We start from the raw sequence: 20,067 nt of genomic DNA, 5'->3' as shown, positions 1-20,067 counted from the left end.
CCGGGGCCGTCACGCTCAGGGGGCCCTGAAATCCATACCAGAAATCTCGATTGAACTGATTTTTGGAAATTTGTCCCATTTCCGAAATAAATTTGTTTATGACAAGTCAGTTGAGAGAAATTCAAAAGTTATGCCTAGGGAATTCCAATAAATTCTTTCTGTAGGTTGGCAGTGTTGTCAAGTTGACAGAACTATGTGCGTTTTATAGTGAATTCGAGTTAAGATTTTTTTTCAATTAAACAATTAATTGTGTATTTGGAGTAAGTAAGCTAATGTCAATAAACTTTTTGTAATAGTCAATATATTTTATTTTGTATGTATAGTGGTTCAATTTTATTTTATTTTACCGCTCATATGTCCGTAGCTTATTGTATAACGCGAAAAAATGCATGTCACCTGCAGTAGGTACACGATTCAGGTCCGCGGGCAGGAGGCCGTTCATGGTCTCCACCGTAAAATGTGGTAACACTAACGGCGATATTTTTTTTCTGGGGATCCTCTAACTACACTTGTAGTGAATCATTGTTTCTCTTTCCTTTGATTTTACTTTTAACGTCGTCTCAGTGAACCGTAAGTACCTACCTACTCGAGCACAATCTAATATCATTATTTACATTTAAATCACTAATAAGCGTGACGATTTTCTAAATCGTCGGAGTTACACCCCGAGAGCATAGCCAGACATAGGCACTCTCTTTGACTGTTAAATTGCATTCATTCGGTACATAGCAATTTGAACTTCATTATTTCGCTCATATTCTATACGCGAGTGGTTGATATAGAGTAAATCGCTATTATTTAAAGCACCCCGATGACCCAGGAACCATACAGTGCACAGAAACAGCTTAAGTAGCTTAGCATTTATTAAAGTATTTGTATATTTCACATTTTTATTTGATAAAACCTAATCAGTTTACATAGCAGTGGGGCCCCATTTTTAATTTGCCCCAGGTCCCTTGGTTACCCAGCTATGCCACTGATTGTGTTACCTAATGAATAAATGATTGTTTTTTTTTAAATAGAAGAAGAAATGTGATTACGTTTAAAACACGTTGTATACAAATAAAACACAATTTTTAGAGAACATTTATTTTCATACAGTACATTAGAAGAATTTCAAAGTCAATAATATCTTACTAGTTAGTGCATTATTCCTTGAAATCCCATAAGAAATAAAACATTGTTTGGTTAAATAATCCAGAAAATGATCATTCAACAACTTCTTAGATACTCATCAAGTCGTAAGGCAATAACGTTAGTTTTACGAAATAAGAAATAAAAACACCATGTTATAAGCATATTTTCATATTTATGAAAAGTGCATCACGATACAAATTGATAATGATATCAAAATACTAAACTACATGTAACTACACATTAGTTTTCTGAGATGCTATTTATTGCGCGTGTACTATTTGTTAAGCTTTTAGACAAAACTCTGCTCTCTATGAACAAAAAAGATTGTGTTCATCCAATTGCTACTGTAAAAGTAGGTATTATGTGACACGATTTTGAGACATTATCTACTAATTGTTTAAAAATGAAATTTATAACGAAACATTTATAAATTGTTTGATTTTTCCGCTAATCGTTGACCGAGTTTGTACATTTGTACAATTACTTCAGCCGAACGAAATGTGGCAAAATAAATAATACAAAATAGCAAAGCATGGCCCAGTATGAGATGGCGCAAAATATTTGTTTTCAGGACATTATATAACTATATATTTAAAACACAAATGAATATTTTGGGTTAAATGAATAAAATCCAGTTATCTTAACGCTTTGTGACTTGTTGCCACGAATCGGGGTCGCGAGCTGAAAAATAACATATTTTATAATTTACTCGTTTTAAAGGTACCACAATAAAAATCTTAAGTATGAAAATATCTGACAAAAGATATGTTCTAGTTAATGGCCTTAAAATAGTTATAAAATTTATTTTGAATTTACAATACAGAGCTAATTCTAGTACACTACATCTAGATCTATTGAATTTATTATTATATATTGACAAAATTGACTTTATTGTCGAAAGAAATCAAAAATTAAATAATTAATTCATGTGTGCATTTGAACTATTACTTTATAGAATATATTTATAACTCACGCTTCTCTTCCCGGCGTGGCGGTGGACGGGAGTCACGTTCTTCACGACGCGGTCCGTCTCGATCCATGCGTTTTCCGTCGCGGTCACGGAATCCTTCACGGTCACGCGGCGCGTCACGTTGACGATCGTCACGGGCGGGCTCTTTGGATCGCCATGTTGACGAGCGCTCCTGAAAAATTCTATTTTATTAGATCCGCAAAGATTATGCATATATTCCAAATACGGCTAATCTCTATTTACGCAGGAGATATAATGAATAAACATAACGGACAAAACTCTAATTCGAGGCTTAAGATAGCTCATCTTAGGGCTGCCATTCAAATAATTGACCTCACTCTACAGTTACCATTTACAAAATAATTAACTACGTAGTAATTTAAATACAGATGTAATAAAAAAACACCTGAATCAAATTGCCCTATGAACAAAGAATCCATTTCCCATAATTTATGACAAAAAAAGTTTGTTTACGGAGTATGGTACTTTATTTGTCCTAAGTTTAAAATAGCAAATCGAAATTATTAAAAAAATTGATTGATGTAAAAAATAAACCTACCAAATAATATTAATTAATTACTCTTTTCAATTAAAAATATTAACCAAATAATTGAACTCACAGAAGCTGCCGGTGGAGGTTCCGCGGGTCCACGGCGCCAGCTGTTGCTGTCCGCTGCGGGGGGACCGCTTGAACGACCAGTGTAACGAGGCCTGCAAATTAAAAATGTCACTTTTAATACCCTAATGAATACCCTTATATTTTCTCGTATCAAAAACAATTAACGAAAATCTAATCAAAGCTTATGTTTCATTTATTAATTAAGTACGGCATTTCTATACGTACAAGTACGTGAAGATTATGTTAAGGATTTAGAAGGTGTAACACCTTTTTCAGATTATAGTAAAACAGAACATTGGTATGAAGTCTGCTAACGTAAGGAAACATTATAAACGGATCATTAAAATGAAGACTAGATGTGATGTTAGAACTTAGAAGTATACCTGTCCCTCTCTGGTTCGCGGTTGACGGACCTCCAACCTCCTTCATCCTTAGGTCTATCGTCTCGGGGTCTTTCGTCACGCGGTCTCTCGTCACGTGGTCTTTCTTCTCGCGGTCTCTCGTCGCGTGATCGTTCTTCCCTTGGACCGCGGTCATCACGGGCTCTATCGTCACGGCGGCTGTTAATAGAAAATTGTTAACAATATAAGGCTAATCTCGAATTATTCTGCATCATATGTAGAAGAAATTATAGAACCGAACACCGATCGGAATAACAGTATAGACTTCAGTTGAGTGTACATTTAAATAATATAGAATGCGATTCTAGTTTTCCATACAAACTTACTACAACAACTACTACTTACTATATAACTTACTAGTTCGTGTGTTTAAGGGTGATCATTTTCGTTAAAGTTTATAAAAAAAACAGGTCTCAAGAACCGACATTCCAACCAACCGAACGGCTTAAATGTCATTGCTTGTGGCGGCGTCCATGCGTCGGGTTGTCTGTCTCCCTAAAATATGACGAGGGGGCCGATGGCTGGCCATGCGTCATACTCGTGAACGTGAGCTACTTGTGGTGACTGATCGTACTTGAATTCGTGTATGCGGTGATGTTAGTTAGTTTTGACTATGTATTGCGTGTTGTTATGGTGTTATGGTTACAGCTCCTTACAAACGTTGTGTAATACAAAAAACTTGGCGATTAAAAAAGAGTGGCGGGGAGTTTATTGCCAGTTGTTCTCTTCCGTTCTACGCCCTTGATTTGAGAACTGGCAGTAAATTTAAAATTAGAATCATTTAACGTATACTGTTTTTTTTATTGAGGTTCATAAGTTTTATGAACATTGTGTTGCCTATATGAATAAATGATTTTTGACATTGACTTTGACAATTACCTGTCATCTCTCGGCGGGCGATCGTCTCTTCCTGTCGAGCGGTCTCCACGTGGCTCGGGCGATCGGGCCGGACCGACGCGGGGACGAGCTGTAAAAATAAACATTTATATATGCTTATATAGAAATTCAAAATAATGTATAACATCTGATTTGAATGATGTGGCAAATAGTACTACAATGTAAGAAAATCACTGTATCTGAGCGTTTAATTTCATTGACTATTCACTGATCGCGACTTGTGAACCTGAACATATTTTTCTTTTTTTTTAATCACCCGAACCCAATCCCATCGCAAAAATGAATTGAAACTCGTATCTCATTTTCAATTAAATATACAATTTTATTAAGGACTATAACTGATATCATAAACGAGTTTTATCCCGGTGTATAATATATATAAGAATCATTTTTTAAATAGTTCACTTACAAGGTCTCCAAGGCTCCTTCTTTTCAACTGCAGCTTCGCCAGGCTTATTCCGTCTCCAGGTGGACTGAGTGGTCGTCTTCTGCTCCTCCAACTTGCGAGTGATCTCTTCCTCTTTGGCGCGAGCCTTCGCTTGAACGCGGGCAAGCATTTCCGCGTGTTCACTGTAAATTAAACATATCACTCATAGTTAATTATTTATACACATAAGTAATTGCATGAACTAGTTATAAGAGACTTTTCTAAAAAAATAAAATAAAAAAAGTATTGGAATTTATATTACCGTTCCTCTTTTTCTTTCCTCTCTTTAAGTGCGGCGAGTTCTTCTTGTTTCTTCCTCTCCTTCTCTTCTTGTTCGCGGCGTTCCTCTTCTTCCTTCTGTCTAAGGGCCTCTTCTACGGCTTCTTCCTCTAAACGCTTCTTTTCCGCTAACCACTGTAAGAAGAGTTAAGATTTAAAAGGAAGTCCAATCAATAAGAGACTTCACCTAACTTATCATTAGCATCATTTATTATTTTATTGTATAAATAGTGTTATACAGATGATAAGATTTCCTCTATCCACATACCTTATTATAAGTAAATTTTTATAAATCATGACATAAAACAAATGGCGCTAAAACTCTTAGTTTCGGTAGATTAGTAGGAGTTGGAGTACTAGAGACTTCTGTATCTGTTTTCTTAGTTATTATCGCAATTAGCCGAGTAGTAATCATCATAATGCATCTGCACCTAACAAACCCATTTTTGATTCGATTTTTACTTTGACCGTTGCTATCGATTTTACTTATATTTTTATTTTTTATTAACAATAATAATAAATAAAAATTCCATTAGTTTTATAGCCCTAAACATGTCTTGGCCACATATTGCATCCGTTTCTATAAACATTTTTATTTCATAGACAAGTAGCTGATCAGCCAGCCTGACAAATGTCATCGAAATTTAGGTTTGAAACACGCCGGTTTGTTATGTTATATCCCTACACCGTAGGAGCTATAGTGCTACTTGGGTATACAGAAAGAAATTTCTATTGGTGCACAGTTCCAACGTACGAACTCGGAGATTAGGGTCGCACTAGGCCAACTCTCTTTCTATTTTTGTAAAGGACATAAGAGAAAAAAAGTACCTCCTGTCTTCTCGCCTCAATACGTTGCTTGCGTCTCTTCTCAAGACGGACTTCCCTCTGCGAGGCAAGTTGAGCTTGGAACTGAGCGAGACGACTGGTGTACGCGGCCCCACGCTCGCTGCGTAGACGCGACATAAACTCATCTCTGTTCGAGTGCATACGGGTCATACGCGTTTGGGTCGCGACGTCGCGAGCACGAGCCTCTGTTTTCAATAATTAATAATGGTGATTTATTTATTAAAAATATATAAATTGACTACCTAAAGAACACCCCAGTATATTAATGTAATTTAATAAAGTCAGTCGTCGAAGCGCAGCCGTGCGAGTGACACGCGTATAATCTAACACGATCTTTTTAAGACAATCTAATCATGTCTAAGTGTGACCAATGTAATAAACCTTTTTCTAAATCTTTGCCTGGATGTGAATGTGCCCGATGTGAAAAAATGGTACACCTAAATACCAGATGTAGTGGTCTTACCAACAAACAGATAACCGCATTAAAGGCGGCCCCAAGCTTGGACTGGACCTGTATGGAATGTCAACAAGAATCCCCGAAGCGAAACTCCTCTTTGTATCTAACAGAGGATGCAGAGGAGGATATACCTATGGACACTAAGGGGCTAATACAGAAAATTTCAAAGGAAGTAGAAAAAACTATAAAGAAGGAAATAAACGAATTCAACCAATCTCTGCAATTTCACAGTACGAAGCTGGACGAAGTATTAGGTTGTATTGATGCTTTTAAAAACACCATAAAAGTTTTAGAAAGAAAAAACACGGAACTAATACACAAAAACAACAATCTGGAATTGAGGGTAGGTGCATTGGAGCAGCGTTTCCATGAGATGGAACAGGAGAAACTTTCTAATTTTATAGAAATAGCAAACGTCCCCCCTGCGAGTGAAGAGAATGTGAGAAAATTAGTTGAAAATGTAGCATTAAAACTTAAACAGCCCTTCGACAGTATCCGTAACACAATGCGATACCAAGGTAAAAACGACCAACCGGGCATTATACAAGTAAAACTTAATGATAAAGCAACCCAAGAAAAGTGGATTAAAGCTGCAAAAACCATTAAAACTATGGTGGCCGATGTTTGCCCCTATGAACCCAACAATAACAAAATAGTATTCATCAGGGAAGCAATGACTAAACACAACAAAAGCGTTTTATGGGAAGCCAAACAGGAATTAAAGAATAAACAAGGATATAAATACGTATGGTTTAAAAACGGTATGGTGCGTGCAAGAAAGGATGAAAACACTAAAATACAAAACCTAAGATCAGTGTTGGATATACAAGTGCTAAAAAAAAGACAGAATGCCAATTAACTGACCAATTTAAATGCATATTAATTATTATTATTAAGATGGATAGTTTAACTAGTGATATTTGTGAATTAGAAGACTGTATAAACATAAGTGATTTTGTGAGTAAAATTCCCAGTAGACATTTAAATCTATTGTGTGTACACATAAACATAAGGTCAATCATAAAATACTTTGATAGTCTTGAGCAGTGTATTTATGCGGCTGGAGCTGTTGACGTTATTGTGCTTACAGAAGTAAACATTTCTGATAAAATCAGTTGTCTGTATAATTTAGATGGATACCATATGTTTTCGGCACTCAGAAACGGTAGGAAAGGTGGAGGTATCGTAGTATATGTAAAAAAGAAACATAAATTTAATATGAAAATTGTAAAAAGCCAACATTTCGAGAATATACTTTTTACCATCACAACTCAGACAAAATACACTGCTCAAATTTGTGCTATTTACCGCCCACCTAGCCTAAGCAAGAACCTGTTTATTGACGAACTTCATAATATTATTAAGAACAACTGTCAGAAAAATATTGATTTGTATCTATTGGGAGACGTTAATATAAATCTAAAGCTAGACATTCCTATAAAACATAAATATTGCAACACATTACACAGTTTAGGCCTTATGTGTGGGATCACAACTTACACTAGGGCGGAACTATACAAAGGAACCATTACAAAATCATGCATAGACCACATATACGCTCGATCCCAAACACACGACCTATACACGGCAACGGTTGGCACAAAACTAGCGGACCATCGAGCGATCGTGCTTGCTTGCACTAAAACACAGTCACAGGATGTTCCAACATATAAAACATTAATTGACAATAATAAATTAACGATCCTTCTAGAGCAAATTGATTGGAAGCCGACATTAGAAATGAAGTGTCCTATTGGTATATATAACTTCATACAAAATAACTTAACACAAGCATATAAAAAATCTGAATGTACAGTTAAACTTAAATCTAACTCTCTTCGAAATAGTAACCATTGGATTAATAATAGAATTATTAAAGGATGTCAGTACAGAGATAAACTTTTTACTCAATATATAAAAGATCCAAACAACTTAATACTCAAACAAAAATATAATAAAACCAGAAATTATGTCAATAAATTAATAAATAAAACTAAAAATAAAACAATTAGAATCAATATAGAAGCTAATAAAAATAATCTAAAAAATCTATGGGACATATTAAACCAACTAACAGGAAAAATTAAAACATACATGGACGTAGCTATACAAAACGCATTTGCAAACCAAAATATTACATGTAAAGATATTGCAAATAATTTTGCAACTTCCTTCCACAATAGTATTAGTAATATAGCAACCAACTGTGTAAATCCACTGTTAGATAAAAGCTCCTACCAGCATACAGAAAATACTAGTATGAGATTTCAGTCAGCAGACCCTAAATCAGTTGCAAAGATAATTAAATCATTAAACGACAGAAAGTCTCCAGGTGCAGATAAAATACGAGCTATGGATATTAAAACATTATGTAATAAAATCAACGTAGTCATAGCTAACCTTATTAATACGAGCATTTATACTGGAAAATATCCTAACTTACTAAAAACAGGCATAGTTCGACCAATATACAAAAATGGTAGCAAAAAAATCTATAATAATTATCGTCCAATAACTATATTGCCAACAATTAACAAAATAATAGAAAAATACATATGTGGACAAATTCAAAATTATTATAAAAAACACAATATTCTTTCTAACAAACAATATGGATTCCAACCAAATAAAAATACCACACAATTGCTATCCGCATTCACAGACCACATTTATAAACATTTAAATAAAAAAGATCATGTTCTAGTAGTGTTTATTGACTACAGTAAGGCATTCGACACATTAAAGCACAGCGTAATCCTGCAGAACTTAAATGACTGCGGAGTACGAGGAAACCTACTCAAGTGGTGTGAAAACTATCTGCAAGACAGAACTTATCGTGTTAAAGTGTGCAACGAAGAAAGTTTTCCAATATCTATTACAGAAGGTACGGCTCAGGGCTCAGTCATTGGGCCTTTACACTACCTTACCTATGTTAACACATTACCTAACATAATAAAGTATTGTCAGATATTCCAATTTGCAGATGATACATGCCTAGTAGCTGCAGGGCCTAACATCCAAGAAGCAGAAACAAAGCTACAATCTGATTTCGATACATTGGCTAAATGGTCCCACGACGTAGGACTTGTACTAAATCCTAACAAAACAAAGTTCATGCATATCCGATCCAGTCACAATCTAAATTCACGTACACCCATCTTAATCTTACACAACCACACATGTGCACATTCTTATAACTCGTACCCCAATAGCTGCAACTGCAACGCTTTAGAATTAGTTCATAACCATAAGTACCTGGGGCTTACAATAGATGACCGAATGTCCTGGAAAATGCACATTAATTCTGTCTGTGATAGGCTAAGAGCGATACTTGCCAAATTCACTTTAATAAAAAATAAAATACCACTTAAAACTCTGCTACTACTATACAAAGCACTAGCCGAATCCATTATAACATATGGACTTACAAGCTATGGGAGAACATGCAAAACTTATCTAAATCAAATATTTGCAATACAAATACGTATTTTAAAAACAATTGCTCCCTTAAAATTAAAATCACAATATAAAGCGGACTACAGAAAGCTATTTGCATTTTTCAAAATTATACCTATACACGAGAAAGTACAACTAGGATTATTAAATGAAAACTACTTTACAGAAAATTACCTCAAAACAATTAAAACTCACTATCACTACTCAACACGTAGAAAATTAAAAAACGAATTTCTATTACCCAAATACAATAATTTATATGGGAAAAAAACATTAGATTACATTATTCCAAATTTAATAAACTCGATACCAGCTACACTTCTTACGAATATAACAAGAAACAATATTAAATTTAAATTAAAAAAATACTACATAAGTCAAACAATTATAAATTATGCATAACATAAATTATGCCATATACGTGATTATAATATATATATATTCGAATATAGGAACTCATCCTGTATGTGAATAAGAATTCTCGACAAGAACAGGTTTCCTGCATCGGCTAAATATGGCGCGTCAGTGTTTAGATTTGTTTATGACGTTTTACGTGCAATTTTAAATCGTTTGAATGGTTTGATTGTTATAAATTTACAGTTTATATGTCACTGGTCTTAGTATATATATATATGTGTGTTAATGATTTAATTATGTTCGACGTCCTGGTGGATAGAAAAACTGTGCACAGTTTGTGTTTCCACCACATCAACTACCTTTATATTAAGAACACTTATACAACAATAAATAAATAAATAAATAAAGTAACTTTAAAATACCTGCCAATACTATTTAACTTTCAGAAATACGTGTATATATGAAAAAATACTGAACCGATTTAAATGAAACTTCGACTGTTCTTTGAAATCATTCAGTTAGCAGTTGTTTGCCTCAATAGATTATTAAACTCTTATATTATCAAATTCTATGAACACATGTGTACTTACAGATAACCTTCCTAAACATTTTTTTATGAACTGTATTTTTAATCCATTCTCAACTATATTCCAGTATTACAGTAGAAGTATACATAACTGAATAGGCAGGCATTTTATGCCATTTATATAGTTATATATTATTAAATAAGTGAAATCACCACTGTTCTCATCTCTATAGTACTCACCAATAAGTTGTTCAATGCGTTCCTTCTCTTGCTGTTCCCAGAAGGCCTTGTCCTGTACCTGTTTATCTTCTAAGCTCTTTTGTAGCAACGGGATCTCTTCTAGGCGTTTGGCACGCTCAAAGTAATCGACCTACATAAATATTGTCTGATTTACAGCGACATAATAATATTGACATTTGGCTTTGGTTTGGATAATCTTTTAAAATGTAATAGTTAAAATAAATACGTTTATTATGCCTACAGAAATTTACTTAAAATTATATAAATATCTTTAAAAAAATAAACGAATTAATGCAACAATGTAATAATGTATTTTTGCTAAGCTAAGCTATTTAACAATATTTTTGTCATAAATTTTACCTTCTTCTCTTGCGACTTGAGTCTGGCCTGCAGCTCTCGTCGCTCCTTCATCAGCTCTTCAGCCTCACGCTGAGCGATTGCCTCTGCGTCCATCTTTTTAAGATCCTATATCAAAAAGTGGTAACATTAGCCTTCTAAAATTCAATCGAAGTATAAACTAAATTACTATTCTCATCAATCAAGCTGGCTGAGCGTGATTAAAAACCAGTTTACGACGAACTATACTTCCTGAGATCCATCTTGAGAAAACTCATGCAACCAAAGAAAATGAAGCACTCAAAAGGAAATTTTGTTCTTCTTCTAATGACTGTGAAATATGTTAATACATATATACAATTTAGGCAGGTAGTGCAAACAACACAAAAATTCAAAAGTATGTAGTTCCCGTGGACAAGAAAAAATTATTTACCTCCTCATCCAGCTTCTGCAAAACCTTCTTGCCGTGCATGGTCTGCGAGATGTGGGCGATACGTTCACGCAAGTGTCTCTCGCGCATAGCTGCCAATTCCGACGCGTGGCGTTTACGTTCACGCTCTTCGCGCTCTTGTTCCTGGCGCTTGGCCTCGGCTGCTGCGGCTGCGCGAAGTTGTTCTTCTTGCCGACTGGAGCAGGTTAAAAATTAATTACTTATTTTCTTGTCAATCAATGGTTTCTCTGTATAATAACCCAATTATGGTTAACTATACAATAAATATGAATATAACAGGGTGAATTTTCACTATACCCTTTAATTAAGACTGAAACAGAACGGTCTGACCAACAAATTTTCTATGTGAACTGCAATACATACCGCAACTCCTCCTCCTCGCGGACAGTATTCAAACGCTCTATGTACTCTTTGCGTTCCTCAATGATCTTGTGGCGTTGTAACACACGATGGTGTTCCGCGTGTTTGTTCTCGTGATAGTGTTGTACCATTGCAAGGCGGGCTCGCTCTCTTTCTGCGCGACGACGTTGAGGGTACAGCACTTGTACTGCGCGAGTAAGAACTTCAGCTGCGCGTACTAGTTGTTCACGAACCTAAGAGTTTGTATATTATGGACTTAAGATTATTAAAATCTTTTAGTTGATGGTTCAAAAAACTTAAATTGCATATAAAATAAAGGAAATCGAAATTTAAGAGAAGAAATTTTCATTTAATGATTTAAGAAACAATGTTCCTAGATATATTAATATCATATTCTTAAAATGTGTCCACAAACAAACTCCCAAGCGAAATTAGAGTATTATCACTGAATAAATTCAAAATCTCATTAAACGTAAATCAATAAAGCTTTTTATAAAAATTTGACGAATATTCAAATGATCCTAAACCTTGGGATTGATTTGCTCCAGTTCAAACAATTTTTATGACTCAATACTTGGCGATTAAAAAAATAGTGGCGGAGAATTTCTTGCATGGTCTACGCCCTTGAATTGCAAACAACATTATTTCTGTTGATGTTCTGTAAGTGTACTGGTTTACCTAAATTAATAAAGTTATTTTGAGTTTGAGAGTTGAGTTTGATTTTTTTTAATGCTAACCTGCTCAGCGGGTGTCGCCTGTAAGATGGCACCGCCGCAAGCTTCGTCTGCAGATAAGCACCATTCATTACCACCGGCTTCTACGCCGAAGTGTACACACCTAAAAAAAATTGTTATATTTAGTTGTTGGTAGAGCTGTGAGCATGCCAAATCGAATCCGTATTGGATATGCTTTTACACGCTTTGCCACGTCAAATTTAGTAGACGTTAGTAAGTCACGTCTGTCGTAGTGATTGAAACCAAGGTCCAAAAGGAAATTAAAAGTCGTTTTTAACATTTTTTATGCTTCATGTTTTTTAACATTAGTAATTATTACTTACTTGTTAGCATGGTCAACGCGTATCTGCATATCATTATGCCGGACACAGTCAACGAGCAGTCGCTCTATATGGAAGAGATTGTCAGTTCCAGCAAGTTCAAGAAGCCGGGAGAACTGTATACAATCATAGCACTGTGCCAATTGGCGAATGAGACGCACTAAGGCCACATCAGTTACGGCCACGGTGTATTGTGCTAACGGAGAATCTGTAAGAAATATTAACGTAATATTAAGCACATTGTAACTGGTATAATATATTTTACTGAAGTATTTTTCGCGACTTGCAAACGAGCGAGGCGTTTTACGAACTGAAAAACACTGTCTTTACATAAATCAAATACTTACTAGGATCTTCCTGCAGAGCCTTTACGACCCCTTGTACATTATTGCAGATGGTGAGAGGGTTGAATTCCACTTCCAGCCACGAGTAGAGCTGCTGCAGCTGCGGTGACGCCAGCGACACCACGTTTAGACGGACCACGTCTGGTTAAAATTATATTGTATTTTAACTTAGTCATATGATACTTCATTATATCACGATAAACGTAGTAAATAATAATATTGATTTTTTTTTTGTTAAAGTTTAGTGGCAAATAAAAATAAAAAATCTCGATTTGTACACCTTAGGTTTTGATAGAATTGACTTAAAATTACGTAATGCGAAAAATGTGCAGGTATTTCTTAACAAAAACAGTGCAGTGCACACTGTCTATTGCGTAACACCCAACATTATATACCTCTGAGGCCTACCACTTCACAACTATTTACTAGTAGGAAATGGGATTTATTTCAGAGGCCTAAAACAACTATCTATATTTCAATACAATTTACATTGGTATGTTTATATTGCAGTCCAGTATTTTATCTATCATGAACTAATTGTCCTTTTATGACAGATGCATGTTTACATAATTTACCATTAAAAAAATAGCAAGCTTCCCTATATCATGTTTATATTTATAATCGGTATTTTTTAATTAAGTGTGTATGTATTAATGTAAATATTACTCAAATTGGTGTCATGTGTGAAGATATATTATATGTTAACAATAGGAAAATTTATACCTTTCAGCAAGCTAACTCTAGTGGGTGGCTGAGCCAAACCGAGGAGTACAGCCAAACGCTGAGCCTTCTCAACAGGGCTCTTGTCAGTTTCAACAAATCGATCAAACTCTGGATGTAGAGATGGTAGTGGTACTGATAATACCGCCACTAATACTCGGCAAGCCATTCTAAAAAACGTTAAATTTCTTTTATAATACACCATATAGAAATGTAAATGAGCTGGCGTATATATTTTTTATGCTATTCTTTGGAGGTACCCAAGCCAATTATTTAAATATATTGTGCAATAAATAAATCTAATTAATAAACCACTTTCTAATTCTTAACAGACTTTAATATTAGAAAAGTGGAAAAATTACTTTTATTTTTAATTTCTAGAAAACAGCGCCATTCTTATATTTGTTAAAAAATATTGAATTAATTATTTATTATGATGTAATACTTGTTCAGGAATTAATTAACACAGACAATGCAGGCACACTGCCTGTCGCGTCGTCCCCAATATTATCTACCTCTGAGGCCTACCACTTCACAACCATTTGTTAGTCAGAAATGGGATTTATTTCAGAGGTTCATTAAAGAATCTTATACTAATATTTTACCTTTTTTTAGGAACTGGACAAAGATTACTTACTTTTGTAACTCCTCCTGGGTTATGTTCTTTTTCATCTCCCTTGACAGTTGAAAGAGTTTCAATAGAGCTGCGGCATGGAAAAGGCAGTGTCCAGCCTTCCAGAAGACAAGAGCTAGCTTGCCATAGTAATTAGCCATCGTTTTAGCTACAGGTGTCTTCTTTGACATGTTCATCAAGTTGTGGATGTCTTCTATTGCTTTGTAGGCTTCCTAAGTTTTTAATAATATTGGGAAATTAGATCACTTTACGCAGGTTTGCTCAATTTATATTTTAAATCGTACTAATTAAAAAATTTATGAAATTTGCTTAAGCTTTTCTGCAATTACTTTTGTGGTTTAAGAAATACTATAAATACTTTCTTAAGAATTATTTCATAAGACAACAAACCTGCCACAACTCCATTTGAATTGCACTGTCCAGCTGGAACAAACGGGTCTCCAGATTCAATTGCTGGGTTTCTGGCTTAGAAATGCTAACATTGCCAGTTTGCACCTGTTAAGAAACAATGCTTTTCTAAAATAATGCTAAATAAAATGGATTTTTATAAAAATGTTAAATTTCACCTGTTCAGGCATAAATTAACACAATCAGTGCATTGATCACTGTTTGTCGCGTCATACCCTATTTTATTTCCCTCTGAGGCCTACCACTTCACAACTATTTATTAGTCAAAAATGGGATTTATTTCAGAGGCTTGTCAAAAATAAAATGATTTAAAAAAATGTTAAATCTTACATTGGGTTTGCAGATATCCTCCAGGTGCTTTCGTAACTTATCACAAAGTTTTCTAAATTCTGTTTTTCGAGAGTATTTCAGGCAGAACTGAAATGCCATACGAGCAATGTCATGGTACAGAGTCTCGACATGTGCATTTGTACGGAGGAGTTCAAGACACTGGCAATATGACTCCCATAAAAATTTCACCTGGAAAAAGAAATAATGATTTTAAAAAAAAATATTTATAACACCTTGTATATATATAGCATGTATGACTAGTAGTCCACACAAGCTATTTTAATAAAACAAATCAATATTAAACTATTAAACAATGATTGAAGATACATTTTGTGCTGGTTTATATTAACACAAACAATGAAATATACAGTGTTTGTAGTATCAAACCAAGTTTATTATCTACCTTTGAGGCCTACCACTTCACAACTATAGAAGAGAGAAATGGGATTTATTTCAGAGGCTTTTTCAATTTATCCAATTAATTTAAATTAGGGTTGGACTTAGAATTATGTCACTCGAATCTGATGATACTGAATATGTAGGTGTCTTGGGGGACCTTGATTGGAACACCTCCAAGTGATTTTTAGTGATAAAAGAAATGATTTAAAATTGTGTGAAATGTATTGAAATTCGTAAACAAACCATTTGTTTTCTACTTTTTTATTGGTTATTAAGGATGTGACATTCTGCATAAAAATCGGTTTTTTAATTAACTTTTTTACACATACACATAAATTTAACCACATGAATAAACCATTAATATTACCCATTATTATGAGTGAAGTTTGTAGTTCTACTAACCCATGGTGTAAGTATAGTTCTATCAGAACGATCCTGTGCATCTTCTCCTGAAACAGCACTGAGTAGTATACTCTCAGGTGTAGCCAGATTGTCAAGGTCATCAGTATCAATAACAGCTTGAGTTGACTGCTGACGGGCAGCTTCTGTTCTTTCCTCTGCCATACGCAAATAACCTCTGAAAATTAAGTTGTTTTTACATTTGGAAAAGTAAATAAAATTATATCACTATCTAATTTAAGATAATCAAGATGTATAAACGTAGCTAAATCAAAATCACAAGTAAAAAAAACATGTCTTTTTTGTCACTAAAACAAACTATCAAGAAATATACATGTAACCTTGCTTGTATGTCAAATTTCCCATATTGCAAAGCAATTTTCGATTTTGAAATTAATGGAAATGCCAGTAATCTGGTTCAGCACCCAAAACACCACCTCACTAGTTTTTGTTAAGTATATTTGAATAATAAAATGATAGTATTGTATTTTGTTAAAATAGCTTTTACACATTAAGAAATCACTTTTTAAACAGATTGAACGTGTCACCGTGACCATGCATGCTGTAAAGCACGTGAAATGTCAGAAAAAATTAAAATTATGTAAATAATGATAAGTTTTTAATAATAATACATAGCTTCAATCCATTTAAAAAGTGTTTTCTTAATAAAATGATTTCAAACTTTAATTGAATAGATATTATTTTCTTCAGACCCTTGGTTATTAGGTATATAAATGTGAATGTTTTGTAAATATACAAAATGAGAGGAACTAGCAAACAGACTAAGGTAAAGTGTGTGATTCCTTATATCTGAAATCTTGTTCTCATCTGAAAGCAAAATAATGCTTGCTCGGCAGCTCGGATCTCAAAACACTTCTATGTTAGGGCACTCATATTTCGAGGTACCACTGTACTGTGTATATTTAGTTATTGTAATTTATTGTTACTGAATAACGTAGTTACCTTATCACTTGCTCCAAAGATCCAACATTCACAGATTGAAACATATTACGATACTGGAAAAGACCTTCCTTAGCTATATGTGACTTGCGAAGGTCTACACATAGTTCTAGATATTTGAACATGATCGGCTCTAACACCGATTCTGACCAATTGTAGGCCCATTTCTTGTTCCTAAACACCTCTTGTAAGGTGTCTAGAGCCCTAGAGGGCTTATCCAGGTCCATAAACTCTGGAATTAAACAACGGGTTGATGTAACCTAAACGGCATTTTGGTTATATATTTCGGCGACGACATATCAAAATATAATATATGTCAATACCAACTTTCTTTCAGAATAGTAATTGCATAAAAAAATTAAATTATGATCAGTAGAGAAATTAAATGTATATATTACGAAACCATGGTCATTTTATATTCATGCAACGTGGTAAGATAATAAAAATTACATACCATTTGCCCGTTTAAGGGCATTCTCTGGTCTTTGACCATATCTCGCCATTGTGTATTTGCACTAATCACTTCATGAACAGGATTAGTACAGCAAAATCTGTTTTTAGGGAATAATACAAATTATTCCTCTCACCACCGGCCTGCCACTATTAAGCAATAAGCAGCCCAAAATGGCCGACACGACGTGGAGTTTTTTGTGCTACCAACTCGAAAAATATTTTATCAGATCTGTGATCAAAAGCAACTAAAATCGCCAAAATAAAAAAAAAACAACATAATTTATGTATCTAAACAAATATTAGTAATAAAAATCTTAAGCTAAAAGAGTGTACGTAAGATCGTAAAAATAATTTTAAGAATTATATAAACAATGATTGAAACGTGTAAATTAACAGCTATTAAAGAAACAAAGCTAGATTTTACCTTTTTGTTTTATTTTAAATACCAGATTCTGTAACATTGCAAAACATCCATAACTCGAACCTAACTCAGACAAAGTCATGACTGTATTTGTATCCATTTAATTTTCATTTCTAATTAAAGTGTTAAACTACGTCACACGAAAATAAAAAGTGGTTGAGAATAACCGGAAAAATCTTACCTGTCTATATCTGCCTGTATTTAAGTTAAATCTCCTTACGTTGGGAACCCTGACACTTTTAGTCATACGGCATACCTATGACTTGAACCTTTGCATAATGCATTGGAGGCTAGGAGTACATATTGTATAGGATGATAAACCAACTGTCATTTATTAATGTATGACAAGTAACATTTTTCGTAAATTTAATCTTGAGTGACAAGCTTATTTCATGTTTTGTTTTATTTATAATTTTAACTTTTTTGCTAGTATAAGACTCATCAAGATATGTGGAAATTTAAAAATTAAACCGATATTAATAACAACCGTTTAAATACAATGAAGATCAAAGTAGACCTCTTTCACACTCCTTTTCTCATTATTTATGTTACCGAAGAGTGTGTTAGTTTCTCTGAAGAAAATAGTTATTTAAGGTTATTAAGTTCCTTTGGCGATTTAAGGATTACAATAAAAATCAATACAGAAGTCGGAAATAATGACGACACACGACGGCGTTGTAAAAGTTTGAAGTTTATCCTAAGCGCTTTATACCTACAACCCTTCATGAAAGTATGTGCAAATTCTAAACTTTTTAGGAGAAATATTAATAGTTTATTCGAACTAAGTGCTAACAAGAGTGAGACAAGTTTTTTAAAATTAATACTAGAACCGCCTGATAAAGAAATTCTAGACTATGCTTGGTAAGAAAAGTTACATATACAAATAGTTACATATATCAAATTCTTTCTAACATATTTATATACCATTTATTCTATTTGTTGCAGGAATGAAAGAGTTTCATATTTAGTATGGAGTAAGATTGAAATAGAAAATGCATTTGCATGGCTATCTACTCTAGGGGGAGCATATTCTGCATTAGGTGACTACTTTGAGCACTGTGTAAGTAAAGTAAAATCCTAACTATCCTTATCTAAGCACCATTATAATTTTCCTTATAGCATACTTCTGCAGACATGCTACACGGAAAATCACATCATCACTAATAAATATTAAAAATTATTTTCAATAATGTATAACATTAAGACAATTTTTTCCTTTTCAGGCTGAAGAAGCCGGCAGAATTTCTGTTAGACAATATAGACTATCACAATTGCTTGGAGATGAAAGCCTTGCTGCTCGTAGTAAACTATATTCAGCACTGGCATTTGCCCAGAAGGGGAACTTAAAGTTATCGAGACAGATTGTTAGACAGGTTGCAGCATTTGCTAGATCTACTAATGATAAGCGTCTAAATAGGATGTGCCAGGGTGTCTGGGCTAAATTGAAGTATCTACGGCAATTAAGTCAGAATAATGTAAGGGCAAAGGTGTAAATAAATTATTTATATTTAATTGTTATATGTACATTTTTTATATGAATATGCATCCTGTAAGGTATTCATATAAGAAATAACATTAAAATATTTGCTATAACCTAAAAACCTATCCTTAAAAAACATTTCCAATTGATCAAATAAATTTCATTTAAGTAAATTGACTGTTATTAAATAACTATGAAAATACTAATACATTAAAAAAAACATATAACATGTGATCGCTTTTTGAAGAAACCCAAAAGAATTAACACCTTTTTATTGTTTTATAAATAAAAATAATGAATATTTTAGCAAAACAAACGTAGGAATTAACAATCACGTTCGGACATACGTGAGAGTCATTTAAATATGGCGGAACTAGGAAGTTGAGGTGTTACGGAAAACTGTATTCCTGAGGCCGAGAGTTCTTTAAATCAGAGTCAAATTTAACTCAATACACAATACACGATACACGAATATAAAAATTCGGTACTGAAACTATAATTCACACTTAAGACAAACAGTAGCTATCTATTTACACAAACCTTGATATTTTCTGAGTCAGTATACTCGTTTTATGAATGCTGATTAACTTGTCTGATCTATATATGTATCTGAATTTTAATATTGTTAAACGAAATGTAATTTAACTATCGTACCTCATAAATTAAAAGACTAAAAAAATTGTTCATCCGTTATAGGCGCGGTTAT

At 33.8% G+C, this 20,067-nt stretch overlaps 3 protein-coding genes across 4 annotated transcripts; 2 read left to right on the top strand and 1 right to left on the bottom strand.

Annotated features, from left to right (window-relative positions):
- Positions 1-1,073: 1,073 nt before the first annotated feature.
- LOC123712779 (eukaryotic translation initiation factor 3 subunit A) lies at positions 1,074-17,655 on the bottom strand. 2 transcript variants are annotated; one of them, XM_045666036.1, is made up of 23 exons: positions 17,462-17,654; positions 17,011-17,239; positions 16,051-16,225; positions 15,250-15,438; positions 14,902-15,006; positions 14,515-14,723; positions 13,881-14,047; positions 13,161-13,298; positions 12,817-13,021; positions 12,497-12,596; positions 11,763-11,992; positions 11,382-11,574; positions 10,973-11,077; positions 10,613-10,742; positions 5,559-5,761; positions 4,714-4,865; positions 4,434-4,594; positions 4,007-4,094; positions 3,110-3,286; positions 2,728-2,818; positions 2,111-2,279; positions 1,742-1,818; positions 1,074-1,698 (listed from the first exon to the last, which is right to left on the bottom strand). In XM_045666036.1, the coding sequence occupies exons 1-22, from the start codon at positions 17,508-17,510 to the stop codon at positions 1,778-1,780; spliced, it is 3,306 nt and encodes a 1,101-aa protein (XP_045521992.1). In that variant the 5' UTR covers positions 17,511-17,654; the 3' UTR covers positions 1,074-1,698; positions 1,742-1,777. The 2 variants fall into 2 exon arrangements, with proteins under 2 accessions (XP_045521992.1, XP_045521991.1); XM_045666035.1 differs by having other exon boundaries at positions 1,074-1,818; positions 17,462-17,655.
- LOC123712780 lies at positions 5,884-6,896 on the top strand. The gene has a single exon (XM_045666037.1). The coding sequence runs from the start codon at positions 5,930-5,932 to the stop codon at positions 6,890-6,892; it is 963 nt and encodes a 320-aa protein (XP_045521993.1). The 5' UTR covers positions 5,884-5,929; the 3' UTR covers positions 6,893-6,896.
- A 550-nt stretch (positions 17,656-18,205) lies between the features above and the next one.
- Positions 18,206-19,534, top strand: LOC123713110. The gene is made up of 3 exons (XM_045666617.1): positions 18,206-18,742; positions 18,827-18,941; positions 19,105-19,534. The coding sequence occupies exons 1-3, from the start codon at positions 18,381-18,383 to the stop codon at positions 19,372-19,374; spliced, it is 747 nt and encodes a 248-aa protein (XP_045522573.1). The 5' UTR covers positions 18,206-18,380; the 3' UTR covers positions 19,375-19,534.
- The last annotated feature ends 533 nt before the right edge of the window (positions 19,535-20,067 follow it).

The sequence above is a fragment of the Pieris brassicae genome, chromosome 8 (assembly GCF_905147105.1).
Source record: "Pieris brassicae chromosome 8, ilPieBrab1.1, whole genome shotgun sequence".
Taxonomy (NCBI): Eukaryota; Metazoa; Arthropoda; class Insecta; order Lepidoptera; family Pieridae; genus Pieris; species Pieris brassicae.
The sequence above is the reverse complement of the archived record's forward strand: the minus strand, read 5'-3'. Positions and strand labels throughout refer to the sequence as shown.

What these genes read in the sequence shown, in the direction of transcription:
- LOC123712780 (XM_045666037.1), top strand. Translation starts at nt 5,930, where the DNA reads ATGTCTAAGTGTGACCAATGTAATAAACCTTTTTCTAAATCTTTGCCT.
- LOC123712779 (XM_045666035.1), bottom strand. Translation starts at nt 17,510, where the DNA reads ATGGCGAGATATGGTCAAAGACCAGAGAATGCCCTTAAACGGGCAAAT. An exon ending in TCAAGTCGCAAGAGAAGAAG is followed by an intron (nt 10,743 to 10,972) that starts GTAAAATTTATG and finishes ATATTTATGTAG; the next exon opens with GTCGATTACTTTGAGCGTGC. An exon ending in TTGAGGCGAGAAGACAGGAG is followed by an intron (nt 4,866 to 5,558) that starts GTACTTTTTTTC and finishes CTCTTCTTACAG; the next exon opens with TGGTTAGCGGAAAAGAAGCG.
- LOC123713110 (XM_045666617.1), top strand. Translation starts at nt 18,381, where the DNA reads ATGAAGATCAAAGTAGACCTCTTTCACACTCCTTTTCTCATTATTTAT. An exon ending in GAAATTCTAGACTATGCTTG is followed by an intron (nt 18,743 to 18,826) that starts GTAAGAAAAGTT and finishes TATTTGTTGCAG; the next exon opens with GAATGAAAGAGTTTCATATT. An exon ending in GTGACTACTTTGAGCACTGT is followed by an intron (nt 18,942 to 19,104) that starts GTAAGTAAAGTA and finishes TTTCCTTTTCAG; the next exon opens with GCTGAAGAAGCCGGCAGAAT.